Source organism: Muscardinus avellanarius, assembly GCF_963383645.1.
Source record: "Muscardinus avellanarius genome assembly, chromosome: 11".
Classification (NCBI taxonomy): Eukaryota; Metazoa; Chordata; class Mammalia; order Rodentia; family Gliridae; genus Muscardinus; species Muscardinus avellanarius.
Genome location: NC_137797.1, coordinates 3,470,846 through 3,498,575, shown reverse-complemented (window position 1 = coordinate 3,498,575; position 27,730 = coordinate 3,470,846). Strand labels below are relative to the sequence as shown.

At 52.5% G+C, this 27,730-nt stretch overlaps 1 protein-coding gene across 7 annotated transcripts in view; it reads left to right on the top strand.

The window, feature by feature from the left end:
• Positions 1-27,730, top strand: part of TBC1D22A (TBC1 domain family member 22A) — a gene marked incomplete at both ends in the record, with an annotated part of 318,925 nt that overhangs the window by 201,949 nt on the left and 89,246 nt on the right. For all 7 annotated transcript variants that reach the window (XM_080706394.1, XM_080706392.1, XM_080706393.1 and 4 more), the window contains one exon: positions 20,743-20,870. In XM_080706394.1, coding sequence (XP_080562520.1) covers positions 20,743-20,870 — 128 coding nt within the window. The remainder of the gene's footprint in view (positions 1-20,742; positions 20,871-27,730) is intronic.

Below are 27,730 nucleotides of genomic sequence, written 5' to 3'. Positions count from 1 at the left end.
GGTCACGGCCTTTAGAGGACAGGCTTGGTTTGGGGAGCAACTGAATGACATTCTAAAATGGAGCCGTGCAAATTATAAACTCCATTCAGTTCCTTGATTGAATCTGATTTTCGGCTCTGTGTCTAATGGTTATTACCTCATTTCCATATTATGAACTCTTATACAGTCCTTCCAATGATGCTTTGTTTGATTCAGTATTATATTTCGCTACTTTTCAACCTATCTCTTCAAATACTACTTTTTACCTCTGTCAGGGGATTTATGTACATTTAGTCTACACTCTTAGAGAGCGCCTGCTCGGCTGTGGTCGGGTCCCTCCTGACCCGCGACCTCACGAGTGTGCCCCGGTGTCATTTAGTTCTTTGAGATGTGCTCTGCAGTAGATGAGAATTACTTTTCCTTAGCAGGTCCTTCTTTCCCCCTCGTGCCCCTGAGAAGGCACATTTTATATCTTCCTGGTGGTTAGAAAGTTGTGTCCGGTGCTGCAGTTGGGGACACGCTGCGATTGGTTTCCTCTGGTGCCGTGGCTCAGAAGGCAGCACACTGCAGGTTTGCCGGGCGGTTGTTTAAACAAGCAGCCACAGCTACCAGAGGAGCCCCGGGCCAGGCCGTGCTCTTGGCAGAGCCTCGCCGTCTTCTGCGCAGCTTCTGAGCAAGGCGCCTTCATCTTGAACCTTTTTGTTTAAAGGATCAGCTCTTCACAGTGTGAGGACTCTTCCTGTGACAGGCCACACTCTCCCACCCGTGTGTTCCTGTTCTCCTGAGGAAACCTCTGAGCATGTCTCTGATGTCTCAACGTCAGGACACCAGGCCTTCCAAGCAGAAGCTGCTCAGAACCCGAGGAGCTGGGCCTGGTGGGGAGCCCGTCCCTGATCAGGCCCTGGGGAAGCGCTGGGGGTGGGGGTCTCCCACCTTTGGGAGAAGGAATCTGTGGGCTTGGAACTTTTGCAGGGACTGAAAAGATTTTATTAAGGGCAGGATGTACTTGGCAGAAGAAAACACTGTCTAAAAACCCGACGGCTTCACTTCTGCATTGAAGAGGAAGGTCAGCGTTGATGGCAGGAAACGTTGACACCGGTGAGGGAGACGCGGCCCCGGACCGCCGCTGAGGGAGATGTGGGATTGTGGGCAGGCAGGTGGGGATCGTCCAGAAAGGAGTCAAACTGCATTGCAAATCAGGCTGAAGAATTTTGAGGTCGCAGCAGTGGCGTCCTGAGCATGTGGGCCTGAGTCAGGGGACGGTGGGGATGGGGTACCGGAGGGTGGTGGCCAAGAGTGGTTAAAGGGTTTCTAGAGCCTGGTGTGATGGTGCATGCCTGTGATACCAGTACTTGGGAGGCTGAGTCAGGAGGATCCCAGGTTTGAGGCCAGCAACTTAGGGAGACCCTGTTTCCAAATAACAAACATAAAGGCTTGGGGGTGTAAATGAGTTATGTAGTAGGGAAATTCTAAAGCCTGGCTCTTTGGGAAGAATGCATTACTTTTCTGAAAAATCTAGAAATGAGGCTAAGCTGAGTGGAATCGAATTAAGTAGGTCTTAAGGTTTATCTTACGTTAGACTAGGCTCTGTGTCAAACAGTTCCACAGAAATAGAATGAACACATCACCTGCTCCGTCTTCCCCTGCCTGTGATACTTAGATTTGGAGAGTGTTTGTAGGCTCAGAGAAGCCATGGCGTTTATTCTAAAGTTATTTGTCTATAATACTAGTACTAACTGTCAAGCTGTCCCCTAGTCATTAAAGGACTTTTTAAGTGTACAGAAAATCCACAGTTCACACCAGTGACTTAGTAACTTACAGCTGCAGTGAGGAACACACATTAGCACTCTGACAAGCTAATAGAATTTCAACAGATACAGTGGGTGAGAGACGGCCGCCCCGGAGCACATGCGGGATGCTTATGCATATCTGAGTGTGAAATTTCACATGTTTGCAGCAAATCCTAATGATGTCCCTGCACATTTCGTTGTCATTACATCTGTTATGTCTGATGTGGAGCTCTGAGATCGTGTGACCGTGATTGTTCGTAATGCAGATTTACCAGAGGAGAGCAGTCACGCGCCTGGCCAGGTCCCGCGCGCATGACCTCATCTCACTGTAACTACTTTCTAGGAAGCCACATCTCCAGATACAGGGACTTTTGTTAGGCTAGGGCTTCAGCAGCTAAACTTTGGGGAGCTCCAGCATTCAGACCACGGCGGCTTGGGAGTGTGTTTTGTGTGTGTTGAACCTCAGGCGCGGTTCCGGGAGAGCTGGTCACCACTCTCGGCTCAGTAGGAGGCGTGGCTCGCATCTTGGGCAGGAGGAACGGGAGAATCGTGTTTCAAAGCTTTCAGATTCCCCAAATCAAAATAATGCTCCAGCGGAGGGAAAAGAGGGCTCTTCATCTTTTCCGTTTGAAGTGGAATCTTTGAAGCTCGTAGAATCGTAGGCACCAGAAGTGCCAGCAGATTGGGATTGTGTCAATTGGAATGGCATTTAAAGATCTGTGTTCCAGGAGAGAACTGTTTCTTGACAGACTGACTGGGCAAGAAGTTCCATGACACCAGGGTTGTCTAGTGCTGACCGTGTGCAGGGAAGGCAAGATCTCTGCTCTTCCCAGGAGGGAGGAGGCTCTAGGCAGCAGGGACCGGGCACAGAGAGCCACTGGGCACAGGTGCTTGGCGACTCTCCAGGGGTGGTGCTCCTCGCAGCTTGGCTGGGGTGCTTCCTGGGGGTCTCCTGGCCCTTCCTTGGACCTGCCTCCTGGGCCGTTCTGTGTGGGTGCTGGTGCGTAAGGCAGACAGTGCTCACCTGCCTGCCCCGGGGAGCAGCTCCGCTGTCTCAGCGGGCCAGCTGCCGCAGGAGGGAGAGGTGGCTCCGTGGCCTTCACCTGGAAGGCAGTCCGCCCCACCCCAGGGTCTCCGCTGAGGGGAGCAGGGCAGTGCTGCCCAGGAGTGGGACGTGGGTGCCTGGGAGGGAGGCAAGGTATCTCTCCCTTTCTCCATGAGGAATGAGGACGCCCGTGGCCCGTCAGGCCCAGAGCTGCTTGTTCGAGTGGATGGTGCCGGCCAGACCCAGGGGAACTGAGGGTGGCCGTGGCGCTGGTCATTACCACTGTTTTACCCTCTCGCCCTTAAGGGAGGAAATGCCGGGATTCACTACCGGCGAATAGTCTTACCTCTGTGTGTTCAGTGACTTTGTCTGCTTGTACCCTTTCCCTTTCTTGGGTTTTTAATTTAGGCTAAATGTGATTTTAACGAAATTTCTTTGAAAGCTGTCGTGAGTACATTGTAAGGTTAAAATTGACTTATTCTTTCAAGGTGGAATTCAGTTACAGCTTGTAAACTAGATTCAGCTTCATTACCACCCAAGTGAAAGTATTTTTTATCACTCCGATGAGGTAGGCAGTCAGAGAGCAGGGCATGAGTTGGCAGCGGGGCCCCGGCCCCGGGACATTCTGGGACGCCAGGCCCCGGGGCATTCTGGGACGCCAGGCCCCGGGGTGGCTGATCTGGACCCAGGGAGGACTGCTGTTATCCCTCTGTGACCCGTGATGTGCTGATCATCAAGGCGCAGGTGTGATTGCGTCGGAGGCGCTGTGTCGCTGTCCCAGGAGGCCCCTGCGTGTTGGCGAGGGCCGAGTGCTCCTGCCCAGCTCCTCTGTCTCAGCCTGGTCCCAGGATGCGAGCCCGGGGCCCTCCCTTGGCAGGTGTTCGCTCCCTGCTGTGGCCGAGGGCCTGTGCTGCTGAGTCCATCGGTGTTGTGTGGGGGCAAGCCGTGTGCGGTGAGGCCCGTGGTTCTCGGGCAGCGTTCGCCCCCATAGAGGATGTGGTGGGCACCGCAAGGCCAGTCCATATAATGCACTTTCAACTGAAAATCTTACTGGATATCTTACTGCGTGTTTGGGATGAAGGATGCATCATATAGTACAAAAAGGGCGGGGGGAGAAGGTCTCGTGTAATTAAAAAACTTTTGTGTTAGGGACGCGTTCTTGGGCTCCGTGTATTCAGAATCTGTCGTGTGTATTCCGCCTCCATCCCGAGTCTGACCTTGGGCTCCTGGTGCTGATGGCCACAGCAGCCAGCACCTGGCAAGTGCTATCCTCAGGTCTCTGATCCCGGTGGCTTTAACCAGCAGCCAGTCAGGTGTCTCAGTGCCGTCTCCATGTCAGATCCTGCCCCTCCGGTCTCCTTTCCCCGTAGGCTGAGTGATCTCCATGTTGTGTCCAGCACTGCCCATTCTGGCTAGGCACTGAACACACGAGAGCTGTCCTGGCCCCTTCTCTTTCTCGAGAGGCCCAGGAGGGTCATGTGCTGAGTCCTGCCTGGCTACCCCCTCTGCCCAGGGTTGCCCCAAAACCGAACCTATACCTCAGTCCACCACCAGGACCCGCTTTGTGCCTGGTGCTTCCTCTCCGAACTTCTGGCCGGCCTCGTGCCCCTCGAGGTGAACGTGTCAGGAGTGGAGTGGGCCTCCTGCAAGTTGGATTTTCTCCCTGGCTCCCCGGCAGCCGGTGCCCTGCCCCGTGGCCCCGTCTCACCACTGCTTCGTTGGGGGAGGGCCTTGAGACTCCAGGCCTCCTGACCTCCAGCTTTCACCCTGCCTGTGGACAGCAGTGCTCCAAGAGGACCTCGGGCAGGTGACCTTCAGATGGGCTGGCACTTAAGTCCCTGCCAGACCGAGTGACCTTGTGCTGACAGGGGGTTGGGATGTGACCGCTGAGGATACTCTGCCCTGTGTTAGAAGACAGGACGTTGACAGTCACGCCGAGAGTTCCTTCCTCGGCCCTGCGCCCGGAAGGCTGTATGGATATGTTCACAGTGGAGGCTCCTGTGCACCCATCCCAGCGCACTTGATGGTTTTCTGGACGTCATCATGCTCTCGTTACAGCGGGGTGTGGTGGGCAGGGAGGGAGAGCTCTTTCACAGTGGCAGCCCCCCCACGTGTGGAGTAGAGCCAGGGAGGGTGCTCGCTGCAAAGCCCCTGTTGCCGCCCTCACTTCCTTTTGGAACCTCCAGGAAGTGCTGGGTTGGGGCGGCAGAGCCCTGGTGAGCCTGTCAGTCCAGCGCTCAGGTGGGGCCGTGGCCGCCATGTCAGAGTGCGAGTGCCTGCGGCCGCGCGGGGAGCGGGGCTCGGGACTCAGCTGCTTCCTTCTTGACGGTGACGTTGTTGTGACCCTCCAGGCTGAGACTGGCATTTGGAATTTCCCCCAAACTGAGACTAGTTCAGTTGTAAGTAGGGGCTCTCCTTGAGCCTGGGAGGATGTCGTCTTGAGTTTGAACACGGGCCATTACATCTGGCTGGAATGATCCCGCGGTGGTTTCTGTTCCTGGACACAGTTGCTGGGGACGGCGCGAGCTTGTTAGCTGTGGTGGTTGCTTTGCCTGGGCCCGGCATCCACGGTGCCACGCCAGTGGGAGGAGACAGGCACGCGAGTTGTCTTGGGCTGAGATGAGACAGCGGACGTAGAGCTGCTGTTGGAGTCACGTGTCATGAGCCCAGCAGAGGACAGGCTGCGCCAGGCTGACGCTGGAGCGCAAGTGTGTGCGGCGTGCCAGGAGCCTTTGGGAGCCAGGCTGCGGTTCCCTGCGCTGGTGCCTGGGGAGTCCGGAGGGAGCTGTGTGGGGAGGCCCCTGGGTTCTGCTGGAAGCCGCCTGGGAAGGCGCTCTTCCCCTCTCTTGAGAAGCACGTGGCATCAGGAACAAGGATGCTTAGACCCCCGTTTAAGTGACTGAATAACGGGTGTGAGGTGACCCAGGCCCACCCTCCTTACCCTGGGCTGCTGCCTCCTAATTTTGAGGAAACCTGTAATTCGGCTGGGATCCGTACTCTCCTGCTTGGTGACCTTGACTTGTCCCTATTCGGATTCCGAGGGCTCCAGGAGGCGTCTCATCTCCTCTTACCACCGCACATGCACCGTCGTTCTGCTGAACGGAGTTCACCCTGTGGTACGGACCCGAACTACTTGCCATTGTCTGCAGCAGCTGGACAGCCAGGGCAAGCCTCAAAGACGCAGAGGCAGCCCGGTATGGCGGCACATGCCTGCGATCCCAGTGAATGTGAACTAAGGCAGGCTGATTGCAGGTTTGGGGACAGCCTCAGCAACTTAGTGAGACACTCAGAAACCTAGCAAGAGCTTGTTTAAAAATTTTTTTAAATGAAAAAGACTAGCGGCGGGGGTGGGGATAGCTCAATCCCCATACCACAAAAATCAAAACAAAACAAACGCAGAGAACCTACTAGATATAAAGACTTTCAGCAAAGCGGAATCCAGCGGCTCGGTCACCTGCCAGGCCGGGGGGGCCTCCGCCCAGTGGGGAAGGAGACCCGTGCTTCTGGGAGCAGCCCAGCCCCTGTAGCACGTTGGGGTTCTTGGCCTTACACTGCGCTAGCGGCCTGGCAGCCAGACCAAGCGCCGAGCAAGGCCAGTGGTAGTCGCTGTCATCAGGGTTGGGCCAGCAATGTGTGAACGACTGTTTGGAGAAGTCCCTCCTCTGCAGGGATACATTCTGCGGATGCCCAAACCATGGCTAGTACGGAACCTATGTACACTATGCTTTTCTTACACATATGGACCTGTGATAAAGTTTTACTTATGAATGAGGCAGAGTAAGAGATAGGCAACCATTAATAGCAGTCAAACAGAACAAAATATCACTGTAATAAAGTTGTGTGGATATGCTCCCTTTCAACTGCTGCAGAGTTGGTAGTGTCTACAGCCCGGGTACACTGGACAGAGAGAGCAAGGTGGCACTACTCAGACAGCAATTTAAACCTTATGAATTGCCTATTTCTGAAATTTTTTATGAATATTTGCAGGCCCCAGCTGACTGTGGGTAACTAAAACCTTAGAAAGAAATGGAGGATGCGGGGTACTATAGTAATCTGGGGGGGGGGGTTCATTGCAATTGAATACTTTAGGTCTCCTGTTAAGTTTCAGAGTCTTTGGGCAAGCTTCCTGCCTGCGGCTCTTTACCAGAGTGAACAGTGCTGGCTCACAGATATGGCTGAGGGTTTTTTTTTTTTTTTTTTTTTTTGGTGGTACTGGGGTTTCTGGAAACCTAGAAACCCTTCTACCTCTGGGCTACACTCCCAGACCTATTTTTGTACTTTTTTATTTATTTGGAAACAGGGTCTCTTAAGCCAGTGCGGCTGGCCTGTGCGATCTTCCTGTCTCCATCTCCCAAGCACGGGGATTACAAGCATGCGCCATCACGCTCGGCTATGGCTGAGTTTTATGACCTTGGTTACACAACAGCATCTCCATTCACACATGGGATGAGGTCCCTTCTTTCCCTCAAAAGAAGTCAGTCCCCGCTGTTAACAAGGGCTTTGGTGAAGGAGGCAGAGACGCAGGCTTTGCTTTGTGAAGTGCTTTTTCCAGGTGGCATGTGGGGCTAGCCCTCCCACCTGCCCATCCGTGCACCTTGACAAGGCCCCGTCTTCTCTCCTCTCCTTTGATCCATCCGCTCACCTGTCCTTCAGCCACTGGTCCATCTAGTTATCTGTTCTTCCTACCTTCATGGAGATATTCACTGTGGCCTTCGAGTCCTGGGCCTGGAAAGGAGTCAGAAGGATTTTCTGTTGTCTTGGACTCAGAGTCAGTATAGATCCACTGTGACCAAGGCCACGTCCCTCCTGCAGTCTCCAGGCTGTCCAGTGCTGCAGGAGGAAGGGCCATCAGCTCGTGGGCTGGAGGGAGGCCAGGAGGGGCTCCGCGAGGGCTGACGTGTGAGCTGAGCCTGAAGACCCGGCGGGCCGCGAGTGTCCGCAGGGGTGAGAGCTCTAGGTCCTGGCCTCGGTGTTTCTGGGAAAGCCCTGTATTTCAGCTTCATCGTGGATTTGAGCTACATCAGGGCATCAACCAAAACTGACCTGGAAATCGCATGGTTGTTAGACCCGTTAGACAGTGACATTAAGGCAGTTAGCATAATTGATTCCCTATGTTCAAAAATCTAGAGAGATAGTGGACATGTTAACTAGTGGCATGAAGACGTCGGAGCAATCCAAACCAAACATACGGAGATGATGCTGCAGTGAAATGAGATGAGAAATGTGCTGTGTGGGATTGCAAGCAGATTAGACTTCGTAGAAGGAAAGATCCATGATCCTGCAGCATAGCAATAGGGACTCTCCAAAATGAAAGCCAGGTAAAATGAGTAAAACAACAGGATCGCAGCCGTGGACAATGCAGGAAGCTCGTGTACATGGGCCTGGCGTCCCCTACGAGGAAGAAAACAGAAAAATAAACACTCAAATCTTAGAAAAAAATAGTACTGATGAAGCTGTAACCCCACAGAACCAAGAATGCAAGTGAATGCCGTGCATAAAATATAAGTAAAATCAGATGAAGGCACATCATGGTCAAGTCGCCTGACGGCACTAGTGAAGAGAAGACATCAAAAGGGGAAGAAGAGGTGTACTGAAGGGTGTGGGAGTCTGACAGCAGGTTCTCATTGCAAACATTTGGGTCAGACACTAGAGCGGCATGTTTGAGTGACTAAAAACCAAAAAAGGAAAAAAGCCACAACGGCAAAATGTGTTAGCCAGCAAAAATATCTTTAGAAACGAAGGTGAAATCCATACCATTTTAGAAATATAAAAGCTAACGGAACCTATCACCGAAAGGCCAGGCTATCTGCGCTATAGGAAATATAACAGGTGAACTTTCGGGTGGAAGGAAGGCGATGTCAGGTAAAAATGTGGGTCTTCTCAAAGATTGACAAGTACCAGAACTGGCCACTGCTACCGGAGTATGTCCAAATACTTGTTTGTATTGTTTATCTCCTTAAAAATAATCAGAAGGTAAGTAAGGCAAAAGTAATATCCTAACAGCTCTGCCATGGATTTGACAAGACATGATAAAGTACAACAAAGGCAGTAAAAACACAAATGCAGGCGGGGAGGAGGAGAAGCAGACAGTCGCAGGTTCTTAGACCGTGTGTCAAGTCATCTGATGACATTTGAAGGCGGACTTGGATAAGACAGAGGTATACGCTATAAATCCTCAAACAACCATCAAAATGACGAACAGAGAGTTGGGGTTAATAAGCTAAACCAAGAGATAAAATGGAATCATGTAAAACACCTATTTAGTATAAAAGGCAAAAGCAAAGAAGAAAAGAGGAACGAGGAACAGATGGATACGTGGAACACAAATACCGCTATCAGGTGTTTTAGTGTATCCATGTCAGTACAGTGCATTAAATGTAAGTGATCTAAATACTCTAATTAAAAGGCAGGTCTTACCAGATCAGGTTAAAAACAAGATCCAATTAGGTCTTCATACAAGAAACCCAGTTCAAATATGAAGACAATGATTTAAAAATAAATCGATGGTGCTGTGCTCTGGATCTGGAGTCCCCTCCCCACCAATGCAGTGTTTGGAGGTGAGATCATCGGATCAGGAGGGCCCTGACTTTATTGGTGGATTCACCTGGGGTGGATTCATAATAGGAGTGGATTTCCTGGCAGCAGGTGGGGCGTGTCTGGGAAGGAGGTTACTGCTGGTGGGCCTTGAGGCCTGTGTCTGTCCCCAGCCCCTTCCCCTCTCTCTCTTTCCTGCTGCCATACACTGAGCAGCTTTCTCCTGCCACCCCGTCCGCTGTGGTGTTCTGCCTTCAAGGCCAGACCACTGGAATTGTTGACTATGGGCTGAGATTGCTGAAACCAGGGGCCCAAATCAACATTTCCTTTTCTAGGTTCCTGTCAGAGATTTTGGTAACAGTGATTAAAATCTGACTAACACAGATGAAAAAAGATAAGCCAACTAACGCAAGTTAGCAGGAAGCTAGAATTGCTGTAGTATGTCAAACAAAAGAAATTTCAAGAAATGACATTTGTGACATGGAAAAAGGGCTATATCATATGATAAAGGCGTCAGTCAATTGGACATACTGTTCCTAAATGTTAATATATGTAATCATAGAAATTCAGAATACATAAGGGCAACATAGAATACATCTTAAACAAGAAAAGGACAGACACACACACACACACTATATATATATGTATATATATATGTTATTGTTATAGCATAGATATTATTGTTATATATTATTATTTATATATATATATATTATATATGTAATTATAGTTGGGGATTCCAGTCCTTTTTTAATAATAAATATAACACCAGTAAGAACATAGGGAACTTGAAAAACACTATAACCAACTTGATTTTTTTATTTTTGTACAAAATTCTAAGAATGTAGAAAGTTACACATGTAATATTTGCCAAGGTTAACCATATCTTGATTCTAAAGGGTTCAAGAAATATGAGGTATGTTCTCTAGACACAATTGAGTTAAATTAGAGATTATCAAAGCTTAGGAAATCCCCAATATTCCTAAACTAATTCATACTTTTGATCATGGAAGTCGTGATGGAAATTAGAAAGTTTTTTTTTTTTTTAATTCTTAATTGGGAATTGATCCCAGGGGCATTTTTCCTCTGAGCTAAACTGGTAGTCTGCGTTATTTTTTATTTTTATTTTTTCTTATTTATTTTTTTATTTATTAATTATTTATTTAGTGTGTGGGTCTGGGAATGGAACCCAGGGGCATTTGACCTCCAAGCTACACCCCCTGCCCTATTTTTTTATTCTTTATTTTGAACCATGGTCTCACTAAATTGCGGAGGGCCTAACTAAGTAGCTGAGGCTGTCTGGGAACTGCAGTCCTCTGGTATCAGCCTCCCAAATGCTGGGATTACAAGCGTGCGCCACCACGCCCGGCTTATTTTTATTTTGAAACAGGTGTTTTGTGGTTTCTGAGGGCCTGGCTAAGTTGCAGAGGCTATCCTTGAACTTTCAATCCTTCTGTTTCAGCCTCTCGAGTGCTGGGGTTACAGGTGTGTACCACCATCCCCGGCTTTAGAATGACAATAAGACAACATTTCAGAACTTGTGGAATGCAAATAAAGCAATACTTAGAGGAAAACTCATAGTATAGAATACCCATAGCTAGGGAACAAAAAACAACAGTAACCCCAACACATGTCAAATCAATGACGTTAGCTTCTGCCTAAAGAAATCGTCAGGGGAGCTGGTGGATAAAAACAAAAGCTTGGAAAATCAATAAAACTAATAAACCTGTGATCAGACTGATCAGGAATAAGAAGAGAGAAGACAGAAATTACCAACAGTAGGCAATTTCACGAAATAGGCATATTTGTCACAAGATACCCACTACTATAGCTATAAGAAGAGTAGTCTGAATATCCCCATATTTATAAGACATCGCATTTCTAGTTTGAAACCTTCCTATGAAGAAGACGGTAGGCACAAACTTCAAGTTTCACAAAGAAATAATATTCATTCTACAGAACTATTAGAAATAAACAGGAGGGCATACTTCCCAGTTCATTCACTATCACCAGCAACCAAGGCACTCCAACTACAGGCCATTATCTTTTATGAACTTTCATGTAGAAACCCTGAACAGAAAGTTTAGCAAATCAAATCCAACAGTATGGAAAACGAATAATATATCATTGTGACATGTGGTTTATTCCAGAGTGCAAGGTTGATTTAACTGTTGAAAAAGCAATCAGTGTAGTTCATTATATTAACATATTAAAAAGGAACAAACCCATAAAAAATCATCGCAGTACACACAGAAAACGCATTTGGCAAATTCTAACATCCATCCTCTTGGTAAAGTAGGAAGAGAAGGGAACTTCTTACTCTTGGTAGAGGGCATCTACGAAGACCTATATATAATAGCTCAAGTTACACAAAATGATGTGAAGCTGAATGCTTTCCCCGGAGATGGGAACACGGCAAAATGGTTCTCGACACTCTGTCCAACATCCACCCTGGAGATTCGAGCCAGGGAGTGAAGACACCAAGTGAGTGAAGACACGCAGGTGCCCGAGGGCCTCGGGCTGGGGAGAGGAGGCAAGGCGGCCCTGCCTGCAGACGGCACCACCGTCTCTGTAGGGAGTCTGATGGAATCTACAGAAAAGCTCACTAGACCTGCCAAGACAGGAGTGCAGCAAGGTTTTAGGATACGAGATCAATATTAAAAACAAATTGTGCTCCTACGCACTGGCAATGAGAACCTCGAAACTGAGCCTGATGAGCAATGCCATCTACAGCGCCTCGGACTGAAGGATTCAGGGAAAACCGACGAGACGTGAAAGGCCTTCGCACGGAAAGCCATCAGGCATTGTTGAGGGAAATGCAAGATGATCCACTTATGTCCAGAGCAGAAAACGCAAGGTTATTAAGTATTATTTCTCCCCAAACATTGCACATTCTGCTCAGTCCCCGTTAAGATCCCAGTATACTTTTCTATAGAAATTGACAAACTGATTTTTAAATCTGTATGTGAACACAAAGGCCCCTAACTAGACAGTGCTGAAAACCACGAACAACTGTGGAGGATGAAAGCTTCCCGATGACAAGAACCGTGAAGCCTTTGTAACAACACCGGGTGTTGTTGGTGTTGAGACAGGGACAGAGGAGTGCTCTGAAATAGCGCCAGCTGATTGGCTTCCAATAGTTACAAAGAAATTCCGTAGCAAAAGCACATATTACATATTACATATACATGTTAAATGTTGCAATTACAGTCGGATATTAGCATGTCAAAGGAATTTGGATTCATATCTTGCACCACATTAAAAAATTGCCTCAAAAGAAAGAAAAGATCTAAGTTTGAAATCTAAAGGTATACAAGACTCCTACAGAAACATAGAAAGTCTCTGTGAGCTGGAGCTAGGGGCTCAAGATTTCTTAGAATGGCACTAAAAACCGTGAAACATGAAAGACAGTACTGGCAAATAAATTGGATTTTGTCAAAATTAAAATCTCTTAAAATGCTGTCTTTTTATTATCGCCACAATATTGTCTTGAGATCCGGGTGGGGCGGAGCCAGACCCGAGAGCCTGCAGGTGCACCTCGCTCACCTGCGCCCGCTGCCTCCCTCTTTGGGCGGGCTCTTTGCAGATGTCCTTGCCGGGGGCATCCTCGTCGCGGGTGCAGAACACAGTCGTGTCCGTGGACCCTTGGGCACACAGGCAGCAGGCCTGCCGTCCGTGTTCTCTTCTACCTAAATCAGGTTTGTCCTGCCTCCTCCTGAGCAAATGGCCCTCTCTTGGCGGGGTTTTCAGGAACTCCTGGGCGCCTCTGTGAAGCGAGAGTGATTTAATACCTCGTTGCCTCAATTCCGTGTAGCTCTAGAAGAACTTGTATTTTAGATTATGTTACTGTCAAAAAATATACCTTAATACCTCTCTCGAGATGGAAAGATTGTGTGCCGTGGCGTCAGATGAACACTGCTTCTTTACGGCTTGCCAGGAGGTTTAATTTTATTCTGCGCGCATGTTTACTGAGGTTCTTGGTACATCCTTGTCCCCAAGGCCCAGGAATGAGAGAGAGCTTCCTCCTGGGGCTGCCCAGCAGCCACTTTTGGTCTTCCCTGCTGTCTGACCCACGCGTGCGTCGAGTAAGAGGACGGTGGCTGCAGGTGAGCCTTCCATGTTGTAACTGGCCTTGGAGAAGCTGTTTTGGAAGAGGCCTTGCAGTGTGGCTTCCGCTCTTGCTGTCTGTCGGGGCCTAAGACCTCGCCGCCACGTAATGGCAGGAGTGTCCTGTGTGTCCCCGGCCTGGTGCCGCACACCTGGAGTCGTGAGCTCAGGCCATGCCTCATGGAGGACCAGGCGGTCCTCTCCCTGGGCCCCTCTGTGGCCACCCTTGGAGTCTTGGGCCACCCGTACTTCTGACCACTGGCTGTAAGTCCAGCGGTGCCCATGGCTCCTCGGGTTCCATAATTGGTGGTACGGCTCACAGAAGGCAAGAAAGCATTAGCCACGTGGCTTTGTTTTCATGTAAAGGGCCCGGTCAGGGCCCGGTCAGGAGGACAGATGGACGAGGGGTGCACGGGTCCCCGTGTGGACGGGTCCTGGGGACACAGAGCTGCTGTGGCCTCCCCTGAATCTGAGCCTGTTGCGTTCCCTTGTCTTTACATGCTGGACAGCTCAGAGGTTCCACACAGCTGGGGCGCAGAGCTCCCTGGGGTTTGCTGTGTGGGCGTGGTGGGTGTGCCCAGCTCCCCTCCGCTCCCTGGGGTCCAGCCCCATTTGGTCTCTCTGGTGACCCATCCCCTTCCTAGAATTACTGACCAGGGGTTGTGTCCCTTTCTTGAGAAGCCACTCTGAGGATTTAGTCTCCTTGCCAGGACTCGGGGACGGGGCCCGGGGCTGCGTGGAGTGGCTGTGTGGGCCCTGGAGGGTTGTGAGTGGCACGTCTCCGGGTGCAAGGCCGCCAGTGCTCCTCATGAGCACACTCTGCGGCTCTCAGTTATCCTCCTGGGCCCCAGGGACAGAGAAGATGTCTCCTGGGGGGGGACCCTTCCCGCCCATGGGCTTAGTTGGCACTCTGGGCTCTTGCTGCAGGAGGAGGGGCCAAGGGGCTGGATTTCTCTGCCTCATCAGCACATTCCTGAAATGGGGTTAAAAAGTTCTAAATAAATCTCACTTCCTAATGACTTCTGTTGCGATTTCTAAGGAAAAATGCTATTTTCTTAAGAGGTTGTCTGATGGTTCCTGGAATGCAGTGGGGTCTGTAGGAGGAGCTTCCTGCAGAGTCTCTTTATGTATGGTTAGCGGGTCAACTGCCCTTAAAGAAAGGCCTGCCCCGCAGATGGCTCTCTTGAGCCAAGTCCAGGGCGTCACCAAGGGGGCTGCCAGCATGTGCCTTGGGCCTAGCTCAGACACTCCTCAGTCCAGCCTCCCTGGCCCCTAGCACCTTGCTGGACTCCACCCACCTGCCTCTGGCCCAGCAGGGCATGGGTGAGCCCTTCCTTGGCTGCTGTGGCCGCTGCCCTGTAGGCCCGAGCGAGCTGGCGCTCCCCTCTGGCTGGGAGGTTGAGGGCCCGCTGTGGCTGCTCACCCCTGTCCTGGCACATCCCAGTCCAAGCCGAGCCAAGCCAACAGCCCCTCTGGTTGTTCTGCTCACTGCTGTGATGGTCACAAAGCAGAGTCCAGAAGGCCACTACAGGGGTGCCATTGGGCCCAGCCCTCTGGGCAGATGTGTCTGCCCTGGTTGGTTTGTTGGGATGGCTGAGAGGAGGCTGGCCTGGCAGGTGAGCGGGGAAGGTGATTTCTGGGATCAGCACCTCCAGCGTGGATTTCCCAGACCCGGCTCCAGCGTTCTCCTGGTTCATGTCTGGCTGGGAGAGCAGGGTGGAGAGGCATCTGCCTGTAAAGTGCCTTCAGGTTCAGCTCTTCCTGGCCACCCTTGGCACAGTGGGCCCTGTCCAGTGGCTGGGCCTGGCCCCTGCTTGGTACCTGACTTCTCCCAGATGTTTCAGGTTGACCCAGATCACATCTTGCTTAGGAAGAGGGGTGAGCTTGGTTGTAAAGAGGCCAGCCTTGGATGTCAGCTGCTTGTTTCTGTTTTTGTTTATTTTTATTTTCGTGGCACTAGGGATTGAACTCAGGGGCATTCTACAACTGAAATACATCTGTAGCCCTATTTTATTTTTTATTTATTTATTTTTTGGGGGGTGGTTCTGGGGGTGGAACCCAGGGGCTTTTCTACCTCCAGGCTATACTTCCAGACCTATTTTATACTTTATTTGGAAACAGAGTCTCACTAAATTGCTGAGAGCCTCATTCAGTAGCTGAGGCTGGCTTCAAATCTGTGCGATCCTCCTGTCTCAGCCTCCCAAGTGCTGGGATTACAAGCGTGCGCCACCATGCCTGACTTATTTATTTATTTATTTATTTATTTATTTATTTATTTATTGGTGGTACTGGGGTTCCTGGAAACCCTTCTACCTCCAGGCTATACTCCCAGACACCTATTTTTTATATTTTTATTTGGAAACAGGGACTCTTAAGCCAGCAAGGCTGGCTTCGAACCTGCGCAATCCTCTTGTCTCCGCCTCCCAAGTGCGGGATTACAAGCGTGCGCCACCATGCCTGGCTGCCTGACTTATTTTTTATTTTGATACAGGGTCTTGCTAAGTTGCTGAGGGCCTCACTAAGTTGCTGAGTTTGGCCTTGAACCCACAATCCTCTGTCAGCCTCCCAAGTCCTGGAATTACAGGTGTGTGCTCCCATGCCCAGCTCTTTTTTTTTTTTTTTAAATAACTGATAAGAATATTAAAGTCTTGTCCCCAAATCGAAGTCTATTCAGGCTGAGCCTCCAAAGGCATGGTGTATTTGTGTCTGTTCTAGGCTTGGTGCACGTTTCTTTGTTGGGTAGCTCAGTGTGTGCAACTGTGCCTGGTCTTTAGGTAAATAAATCTGAGTCGCATCTGAATTCCTATGAGCAGTGTTTTTATGCCATATCTTTTTGGTGGGACACAATGCATAATTTCTTTACTTTTAATCAAGAAGAGACATTTCTGCAGGATCAGTCTAGGCGTGCTGTCGATAATGCCAAGGAGGTGCCCAGCAAATGCCAAGTCGTGTCTCCTGCCCTCGATAGGACCGGTCCCTTCCCGGGTTCTTGGTGGCAGCCCCTTGCCCTGCCACAACAGAGCACCCTGGAGCAGGTCTTTCCGGCCTGAAAGGTGACAGGAATACCTTCTGCCCGCTCATTCACTGCGCACACCCTTCATTCCAGGGAGATGGAAATTTCCGTTTCAGAATTATTGCTAACCAAATTACCTTTATCAGTGAGAAAGCATCTGCTCACAATTACTTATAAAACAGGAAAAATGAGTCTTTCCAGCCTGTACATCCGCAGCTCTGATGTATATAAATTGAGAGCCGTGCCTGGAGTTCGGGAGTCCATTTGTCACGGTGTTCAAAACAGGAGGCGGCCCTGCCAGAAATTCATTATGCACGTTACAGGGTGGCTGGAGAGCCGTTGCTGGTCCACTCTACCACTCCTCATTACTGACTTCCAGCGAAGCGCGGGGCCACTCAAAAATGGCCACTTCCTTGTGAGCAAGGGTGCTCACCAGCTCCCTCCAGCATGGGCGTTCTCCTGGCCCGGAGTCCAGCCGGCCAGCTGGGCAGCGTGTCGGCCACTGGTGGAGCGCTCACCATGGCCCCTCATCAATGTCACGTGTGACGTCACGCCCGGCGCCGGCTCACCAGCGGCTGAGTCGGGGCTGCTGAACTCCTTCCATGAGTTCCCAGCCCGTATTGGCTGAAGAGAAGGCCAGGTGGTCAGGATGTACAAACACAGCCATGTGGCGACTTACACAGTTTGGAGACCCAAGGCTACTGAGCCCCCGGCGGGTGGGACGTGGCCTCGTCTTCCCTGTGGCTCTGCTCCAGAGGCAGCTGGGATGAGGGGCTGGTGGCCTTGCAGGGAGGCCTGACTGTAAGGAGCTTTCCATTCCGGAGGGGACTGGCCTGTGTCCTTGTGATACTAGAGACACCATGGGTTTCTGGTGTCTTGCAGACACTTTGGGCTTTGCTCTGCAGAGGGTGACGGCCATGTTTAAGTGCCAGTTCCCGTGGACCCAAGGGCAGGGGCGTTTCAGGGCCACAGCGGGGAGGACGGTCGTGGGTCCCGTTTTGACTCCGCTGTGGCAATTGCACCTTGGGCTGCTTCACAGGCGAGGGGCAGGTCCCCGGGGTCAGGGTAGAGTCGAGGAGCTCCACGCAGCATGCTGGGCACGGTACTCTGGCTGACACCGCCCTTTTCTCCATGTCAGCACCACCACTTCCTGAGCTTGCTACCTTTGAGTCTTCAAGCAGGGAAGAGCAGATTAATTTTACTCATCTTCATTAGGTTACTTCAGTGACAGATGTCCCAGGAATATGTGTTTAACTTTTCAGAGCTCTTTGGCCAATGTCTTAGCATGGTGCTGCCTCCCCCGCCCAGCGCAGGCAGGGCAGTTCTCTCTCTGGTTCTCAGGGACCGCCGCCTCTGTTGGCTGCGGCTGCCCGGGCAGAGCGCGGCCTCCTTTGCCTGAGTCCTGGGCGCTCGTTTCTGTGTTGCCCATCCTGTCTCTTGAGAGAAGCCGGCTCAGGCTGCAGACTGCGCCACCTCGCCATGGGCCCGGCCCAGCTCGCCAGTCCCCAAGGACGCAGGGCCTGTCCTGGAGGGAGGCGCAGTCGACTGGGGAGACCTGGCAGTGCCACACAGGCCCGTGCCCTGCGCGCCCGGTGAGTGCTTGGGCAGCTGGGCGTGGCGCCTCCCTGCCGGCAGAGCACAGTGCTAGTGTGTGCCAGGATGAGTGTGAACACACCTGGCAGATGGCAGATGCAGGGCCTGGAGAATGCTGAGCGGGCGCCGGGCCCGGGCCGCCGTGGATGTGGCGGAGGTCCTGTCTCAGCAGTGCTGGCGGACACTGGCAGGTGGCTGGGCAGGGATTGCCTTGGGGGCTCCTGGCTGCCAACTTATATCCCGCTCACCTCCGCAGGTGAGCTGCCCCCCAGCCAGGGAGGGACCACAATGGCAGAGCCACAGGCGTGCGGGGCCCAGGGCCCAGGGCCCACCGTGGGCTGCCCCTGCCCGGGAGCATCTTCATGAGGCCTGTGCTTGCCAACCTGCAGGCTGTCTCTGCGCCTCCTGCGTTCGCAGGCCCCGGCTTCCTCTGTGGAGCTGTTCCGGTGGTTCCGGCCTGCTGGTCCCTGAGCAGGGCAGAACAGACAGCTGCATATTCATGAAGGCTCTGTTCTCTTTTCTTTGTAAAAGAGCCCTGTTCTGTAAACGCAGTCATTTTCTAAACTGCTGGCTTCAAGTGCTCATCAGAGTTGAGTTTCACGCAGACGGGAGCGCTGTGTCAGCGCCGGCCTGTGGCTGAGGCTTCTTGTCAGTCCTGCGGGGCTCTGTCCTTGGAGATGGGCGAAGGTCACGCCTCGGTGAGGAGCCACCCCCAGCTCGTGGAGCTTTCACTCGGGTTCCTTTTAGAGAAGGTAATTTCAGGGTAGAAACGATTTGATCTCTCCCGGTCTTCTTTTGTGGTGCTGAGAATCAAACTCAGGGCCTCATGCATGCTAGGCAAGTGTTCCATCACTGAGCTGCATGCCCGGCCCTTTTTCTTCTTAAAAATAATTCACTCCAGCTCAGGTGGTGCGGGCCTGTGATCCCAGTACTAGGGAGGTTGAGACAAGAGGGTTGCAAGTTTTAGGACAGCCTTGACAACTTAGGGGGACCCTGTGTCAAAAAAACAAAATAGGGCTATGGGTACAGCTCAGTGGTAGAACATTCCTGGGTTCAATCTTTAGTAACACACACACACACGCGCACACACACACACCACATATACACACGCCACACACACATACACACGCCACACACACATACACACACAGATTTGCTTATGTAGAAATATGAAAAGCTACCAGTGGTATTTGTACAGACGTGTGTCTGCACACTTGCTCTCTTTCTCTCTCTCTCTCTTCCTTCTTTTTCCCTTGGTGGTACTGGGGATTGAATGCAGGGGCACGCTGCGTCTGAATGACCACACTGCTTACGTGGACACAGCACCTCAGTCGGCTGCTCCGGGCCTTGCTGATAAGCTGCTGAGGTTGGCCTTCAATCTGGGATCCTCTTGTTTCATCCTCCCAAGCACTGAGATTATAACGTGCCACTATGCCCAGCTTGCCATATCTCTTAAAAGTAAAACCCAAACTAACATCCCACTGGGCCTGGTTGTGCATGCCTAGAGTCCTTGGGACTCAGGCGGCTGAGGCAGGAGCATCACAGGCCCAAGGCCAGAGGGGGGAACTCTAACAAGACCCTGTCTCAAATAAATAAAAAGGGCTGAGGATGTAGCTCAGTGGTAGATTGCCTCTAGCTTCAATCCCCAGCACTGAAGCAAAACTCTAAAACCGAATAGAAAACGCTATCCCGTCTGCAGGTGCCTCGGCCTCGTGTCTGAAATCCTGCAAGTGGTCAGGGATCTGAGTAAAATAAGCCAGCAGACAGCAGGGCACTGCCTTGTTTTTATTTGCCATTTCTAGAAGTGTTTTGAGGAGTGTGGACGACCTTGCCCTGCCACTGAGGTAGAGCATTTCGCCTGGGTAAGGATGGGCTCCTTGGGAGCTGGCCAGCTCATCTCCTGACACCCTCAACACCTGGATCTGGTGGGTCTGCTCTGGGCAGGAAAAGCGCGCCTGCCCCGGGAGCCAGGCAGGAGTGCCTGTTAAGCCGAACTTCCTACTGATAGTGGACTCGAGTCTTCCTGGGACATGGGGTGTGAGCACCTCATGTTTGTGTTCATGTCAGACATGGCAGCTGCCACTGCTGTAACCATCCCCCTCATCATGGTCTCCGCCCTGGTCAGCGCCATCATCGTCCGCACAGTCCGTGCCCTTCAAGAAGACGGTTTAGCTGGGCATGGTGGCACAAGCCTACATTCCTAGTACTTGGAAGACTGAGAAAGGAGGATTGCAGGTTCAAGTCCAACCTCAATAATTTAATCAGACTCTCAGCCACTTAGCAAGACTTTGTTTCAAAATAAAAAGTAAAAGCCAGGCATGGTGGTGCACACTTGTAATCCCAGCATTTAGGAGGCTGAGACTGGAGGATTGTGGTTTGCACACAGCTTCAGCTACTTAGACCATCTGCAACTCAGTGTTTCAAAATAAAGAATAAAAAATTGGGCAGGGGGTGTAGCTCAGAGGTCAAATGCCTCTGGGTTCCATCACCAGACCCGCAAAAAAAAAAAAAAAAAGGGTGAACTGAAAAGCCTTTCACTATAGAACCGTTGGGGGTTGCCACGCGGGACGCCCTGGCTGATGGAGTGGGCTCTGAGGGGGCACAGGGCCTCGGGAAGATGGCCCAGCGCCGTGACCTCCCGAGGCTCTGTGACAGCTGGGGCCTGTGTTTGTTTCGTGCAGAGCAAGTCCACCAGCACCTGGACCAGCACGAGGTGCAGTACCTGCAGTTCGCCTTCCGCTGGATGAACAACCTGCTGATGCGGGAGGTGCCCCTCCGCTGCACCGTCCGCCTGTGGGACACCTACCAGGTGAGCTCTCCTTCCCTCCGTGGGGGGCGTCAAAGGGGCCTCGCGGCTCACTTAGAGGTCCTTTCTGGCCTTGTCATCTGACTACATGCGGAACACGGAAAGGGACTTTCTGTCGTTTCATTTGTCCGTGGATTTTGCTCTGACTGCGTGGTGACAGTGTCCCTGGCGCTTGCCAGCAATTTACATTTTGAGCTGGGTCCCAGGAGCGCAGCGGGCTGTGCTTATAGCTCTGCTGTAAGTTTGAACTACTTCTGCCAAAAACATCACACTCCGGCCAGGCGCGTTGTCTGTGTTCTGAGCTACTCATAATGAAGCTTTAAGAAATCGCCGGCTGATTGAATGCATGCTGAAATTTTCCACTCTTCACCAGTTTTGATGAAATTTCACTTCTTCAGGAGATTGAGTTTTCCGGAACCAGCCGCCTTTGTTCCCTGAGTGCCGCTTGCTTGTTCTTGCCCCTCTGTCTTGTTTGAGCCCAAGCCGCACCCTGCCGTGGGGGCGTAGGTGCCAGCTCTCACTGCCAGTCGCAAACAGCAGGTGCCATTGTGTGGGATTAGGTTCAGAGCTCTGCCGAGAGCCAAAGAGAGAAGCACGTGGCCGCTGCTCATCCTGGTGCTTGGAGAGGCGGGCATGGGCGCTCCCTTGGCGGGCTGGGTGCTGGGCTTTGCAAGGGGGATGCTGCCTGGGGAGATCCATGTGGAGGCAGGTCTGGGCTAGGGACTCCTGGGAGGCAGGTGCTGGTGTAAGGTCAGGTGAGTTCCAGGCCCTGACCCGGCTGGCCTTGGCGCCTTGCCCATGGATGACAGCGGCAAGAGCAACGGGGGCTGGGGACCCAGGAGCCACTGCAGGAGCCTCGGGTCCATGTGCTCAGCTCTCCCCACAGGACAGGTGGTCTGGGTGGCTGTTCACAAGACAGGCTGCTGCCTCTGGGCATCTGTCCCTGTCTCTTACAATAAATTTTCTTTCTTTCTTTCTTTCTTTCTTTCTTTCTTTCTTTCTTTCTTTCTTTCTTGTAATTGGGCATTCTACCTCCAAGCTATACCTCCAGCCCTATTTTTAACTCTTACTTTAAAATAGGGTCTCTTTAAGTTGCAGAGGTCCCCACGAAGAAGCTGAGGCTGGCCACGAACCCGCAATCCTCCTGTCTCAGCCTCCCAAGTACAGGGATTACAAGCGTGCGCTACCACATCTGGCTACAATGAGTTTTTTCCCCACGTGAATCATTTTTAACAGTAGCCCAGGCCCTTATTCCTGGTTCTCCTCTGGGTGCAGCCTCCACATCGGCTGTAGGTGTTTTGTGGCTCTGAAGTCCTTTTTAACTTTTGGTAGCACATACAGTCCGGTGATATTCACTGTGGATATTACTAGTGGTCAATAGATTTTGCTTCCCCAGGTTCTTGGCAGTGACAGAAAATCCTGACCAATAACATTAGCAGGACATAAAGCCTTACCTGGGGCTGTTCGGCTAAAGTAACTGTCAGTCTAGAGCCGTTGATGGGCTCCATGTAGGATTACAGGAAACAAAACTTAATATTCCGTAAATTGCAACCTCTTCATTTCAGTGATTGGTTGGGCTGTTAAGATGCAGGCCCCTCCTTAAACACAGTTCTCTGTAATACCATCCCCATCCAGAATAAATCAGGGAGCAAGCCGTTCGTACTCTGAGGAGCCAGAATGTAGCTTGACTTGCCCGTATCCTCAGCCATTCCCTTAAAACTCCTAATGGGTACTAAAACTTTGGGCGCAACGATGGCCTCTTTATTGAGCTAATTTTCCAGAAATTAAATTTCGTCATGATTGACTCATTTGTCCCTTGGATTCATTCTTGAATGGATAGTACCCTGGTCATAAACCTTTTCATATCTTAAAAAGTGGGGGATTTCTATTTTGCAGGGCCAAGTAACCATGAAATTGTACTGCCTCTCTTGGCGATAAAAATACATAGTAATCCTGGGACGGCCATCGTGATCACTCTCCTAAACTAGGGTGTTTATTTGCTAGCCATTACAGGTTCCACTAACTCTTTAACCCCTTATAGGATAGCTGAAAATCTTCTTGGGACATGTGTCAAAGAAAGGCCATTGATAAGCACCTGCCTTGTCCCAGGCCAGTCTAGACAGTGGTCCCCAACCCAGGATGTGCGGTGTTGAACAGTGTGCAGCCGAAGGCCCCAAGGGACCGTGGACAGCGGCCCTGCTCCTTTGGGCCGTGTGTGGCCCATCACAGAAGCCATGTGGGGTGGGAGGCCATGGGTAGTCCAGGCATCCCCGCTCCCTGCAGAACCTCAGCCCGAGAGAGCCACTTTGAGGGTCCCTGTAAGGCATGGACCTGCCCTTGCCTGAGGTGGGTCCCACACCAGCCCCACGCTGGGAGGAAGCTTTGGCGCGCCCCCTCTATGGCGGGGCTACGGCTACAGAGTGAGTGACCCCGTCTGAATTCAGCGTCCTCACCAGCTCAGCCAGGTCTCTGGGTTTCTGCTTTCCCTCACTCCCCTACCCCACAGGCCCACTATCCAGCTGGCGGGCACATGTCCTCGGGTGTGGAGTGAACCAGGCCGGGGCAGAGCAGGCAGGAGCCATGGCGCTGGTGTTTACGGTCGAGCAGCCCTGCGCGCTGTGCTCGAGTAGTTGTGGGCTGAGCTGCGCTGTGCGCTTGTGGATCTGCAGGTGGGGCCTGGTGCTGGTGGCCTTGGGCCCAGGAGGGCTGCCTGAGCCTGAGCCTGAGCCGCCCTGGGGGCCTCTTCCATGGCTCCCTCAGGCCCAGACTGAGGCCCCTGCCCCTAATTGCTGGCGTGGAGGTGACCATGTCCTCCCTGTGTGAAAGGGCCACACTGGGGGGAGGGCGGCCTCCGGCTGGTCTGCTGGGGAGGCCCACTGGGCTCCCGGGAAGCAGAACTCCTCTCGAGAGCAGCCATTTGCTAAGGTCAAAGGCTTACCTAAGGGCAGGGATGCCCCAGCAACCCTCGGCCATCAGAGCCTGGGACTGGTGCAGGTGGAAACCCCCCAGCCGTGCCCAAGGCCATGCTGGACCTCTCTTGTTTTGTCTCATGGGTCTCCTGGGCAGCCACGGAGGGAGATGTCTTTGTAATCATCTGTAAGCGGCGACCCTGAGGAGGCAGGTCTGAGTGGGTGTACCCCGCGCAGGAGACCCTGTGGAGGTGTCTCTCCTTACACCCAGGATACTGGCTGCAAGTCAGTTCCAGGACATGGCAGCAGAGAACATTCCAAGGGGCTGGCCTGGTCCCTGCCGGGTGTGACTAGGCAGGGCTTCAGGTGCCAGGGCTGCACCTGCTGGATCCTCTGCCTCCTGTGCCAGAGCCTGGGGCTCTTCTGAACTGGCCAGGGCCCCACAGCGCCGACTCTGTGCATCCGATGGCATTGAAACTGATGGATCGGGTTAATCTAATAAACCCAGAGAAGCAGGTCTCCTTACAACATCCTTTTTCATAAGCCCATTAAGATTTGAGGGCGTAAGCTCTTCATGCCTGCCCGCCTACAGGAAGCAGGCATACATCATTGTCAGCGGGCAAGGATTTAGAAATGAGAATATTCAGCAAGGCTTGGCTGGCTGCTGCTAAGTTTGCAGGGAGGAGCCGGAAGGGGGTCTGCCCGCCACTTCAGAATGGCAGTAGAGTCGGCGTCCTGGGGATGTAGAGGCCGTACATAAAGAACATCTGGGGTGTGGTTGGTGACACTGAGGTGTCCTTTCTTCATATTTCAGTCATGTTGGGTTTTATCAGAGCTCACTTAGGGGCTACGGAGGGACTCTGGAAGAGACGGCTTCTTCCTCCTGCAGCTCTGGTTCATTGCAGTACATTTGACCAAGTGTGCAAGGGGCCTGGAGGTTCGTCCATGTGTGTCTCACAGTGACTGTCCAGGCAGGTCTGGGACGCCGTCAACAACGCCCCAGCTCTGAGCTGGGGCAGTCTCTAGAGCTCGATTTGCAGATGAAACCGAGCTGTCCTTAGAACAAGCAAAGTGGTTCACACAATGCTTAGGTCTCTGTGTTGGTCAGGGTTCCATTACAATAACAAGTGTCTGTTGTTATTGTATATTGGCTCACTGTCCTGGAGGCTCAGCCCGTGATCCCTGGGTCCTGTCACTTCTGGGCCTGTGGGAAGCAGCGCCTCCCAGTGGGAGCCCCAGGTGGAGCCTTGTGGTGGGAAGCAAAGGAGAAGGAGGAAGAGGGCGGGGCAGGGCCCCACTGTCCTCAGAGGGCATGCTCTCCCAGACCCAAAGTCCTCCCACCAGCCTCCGCCTTAAAGTTTTCACAGGTTCCAAGTAGTTCTGAGCCCAAGGCCGAGCCCTCAACACACAGGCCTCGGAGGACTCTTCAGGCCCCCACAGCTCGCTCTGATGTTAAACTTGTAATTGGTAAATCTTTCTGAAAAGTTATTTCATGAGTGGTTATGAAACTGTGGCTGGCTAGCAGCAGGCAGGACAAGGCAGTTCCCGTGATAGTGGCCATTTGGATTCTGATTCTGTGGGGAATGTGATGAAGAACATTCGTGTCCACTGTGGTCTTCAGGCACTGGAGAAGCTCCCGGACGCAGACTCTGCAGGGAGGCGGTCGGCCACGAGGCGCAGGCCAGACGTCGGTTCCCGCCCAGTGCCGCCGTTCAAAGGGGTGCGCGGCACCTTGGGATCAGTAGTGCCCAGCTAGGCTGCATATATTTCTTTGTACTTGCTCCAAAGTAGGTAAGCACTCTCAGCCAATTCTGGAGTTGAATTTAGCGATAATGACATTTTCTACAGACCTACCTTCCTTCCTTTCCTTACCACGTCTGGGGAACTTGCTGTGGACCATACATTCTTGCTTTTGTGGTCTCTAACTGTGGCCACCAGTGAGGAGGGCCAGTTCTGGTCTCTCATCCAGGAAGTAGTAGATGTTCTGAGAACTGGGGAGGGGGCTGGGTTGGGACCAAGGCTGATGGCCACGTACCACCCTGGTCTTTCCACAGTCCTCTTCCCCCAGCACCTGATTCTCAGAAATTGATGAAGAAAGCAGGAGGCGTATGTCAAGTCAGCTTTTTATCACTGTATCCAAAATGCCTGACGGGAACAACCCATAGAAGGAAAGGCTCATTGGCCCACGGTTTCTGGGGCTCAGTTCACGGTGGGTTGGCTCCAAGGCAGAAACATCATGGCAGCTGGGTGTGGCGAAGGAAAGCTGTTCAGCTCCTGGCAGTCGGGAAGCAGGGAGAGAGAGTCAGGGAGGGTAGAGTCCTCAAGGCCACGCCTTAGAGACCACCCCAGCCACGTTGCACTTCTTTCAACAGATGGCGCTTTAGGGACATTCAGATCCAGCCCTAACATGGAGGAGTGTAGGAGCCGTGGGCTGGCGTGCAAGGCCTGGAGCAGGGAGGGGAGAAGACTCGTGGCAGAGGCGGCTCGCCACCGAGGCCCCGGCGAGGAGGAGTAGCCAGCGGCCCTCAGATGGGGGAAGTTCATTTGTGGGGACCTGAGGCGGCCTGTCCGTGTGCACAGCCAGGCCTCTCCCGCAGAGGAGGGTCCTGGAACAAGCTCTTCTCTGGGTGCTAGCGGGCCCAGGCGGGTGGCCTGGCTCGAAGCCCTTGGATCCTCCGGGCCGCGGCGTGGCCTGGCTCAGGAAAGCCTGTGTTTGTAGGGCCGAGGAGCTCTTGGGGGCTGCGCTTCCGCACTGTGGAAGTCAGAGGCTCGTGTCCCCCCAGGTAGCCCGGGCGCTCTGACAGCGGGCGAGCCCGTGGTGGGGCTGCTCTGCCTTGCTAGGGCATCTGCGTGTGATGTTCTGCCCTGTGGAGAACCTCTGACCCAGTGGGTCCCTTGCAGGCCACACAGCCTTTTCAGAAAGGCCCCTCAGTCCCTGTACATCCCTCAGAGATGACCGAGACCTGCACTAGGAGGTTCTAGAACCACTGCTGAGGGATGGTGCTGTAGAGACCACTGGAGAAGGGGCCACGTGCAAGTAAGGAGGGGTGGCCAGGGGAGCAAAGCCCGGGACACAGGAGCCGCTGCATCTGCGGCCAGGCCCTGGACTGACTTTGGACTTAATATTTGTAGCTCCAGATATGGGGCTGGGATGTGAGGTAGGAAGAAGAGGCCTGCGATCCAAACACCTGTGTGTGGAGCTGCTGCTGTCAGGGCCCTGGCCTCCTGGAGCCGATGTCCCCCCCTGCCCACGTCCCAGATGAGGAGGACTCAGGGCAGCGATGGTCCCCAGACCCCGGGCCCCGGTCCTTGGCCCCGCCCAGGTGCCCTGGCCTGTTCTGCGGGAGTGTAAGGTGAGAGATGCTGCCGGCCCCACCCGGGACCCCGCAAGTCCCTGCTATGTCTCCTTCTTGCTAAGCTTCAAGATGATGTATTCAGGAATATTTTATCTCAACTGTGACCTTAAGCATTGTGTCTAACTTCTTTGGGCCTCTGGACAAAAGGTTAAATAAATCCACAGCTGCAGGCCAGAGCCCCAGAGGAGGGCTGGGCTTCACACCACGTGAGAATGTATGTTTCTCCTGATCTTAGCTTGACCTCAGTGTACGAATGTGGGCAGAGGAGGACCGGGGACATTGCCCTCCCCGCAGGCACTACTCCAATTATACTCGGGCCAGCCCTACATCCCCCACACTAAAAATGCACAGCCTGGGAAGCCTTCTGACAAGGGTAGAAGAGAAAGAAATATACGAGGAATGCTAATTAAGGTCACAGGTTAAATAAGAATCATACCCTTTTAGGAAAATCAGAATTCTGCCTTTGCGGCCAGTGTTTAACTGGTAGGGTTGAAGAACCAAGTTGATCACCTGCTGCGGGCAGAGTGCTGGGCCTGGCGAGAGAGAGGCAGAGGAGCCTGCCTGGGAGAAGCGCTCACTCCGCTCCAGCCCTGCATCG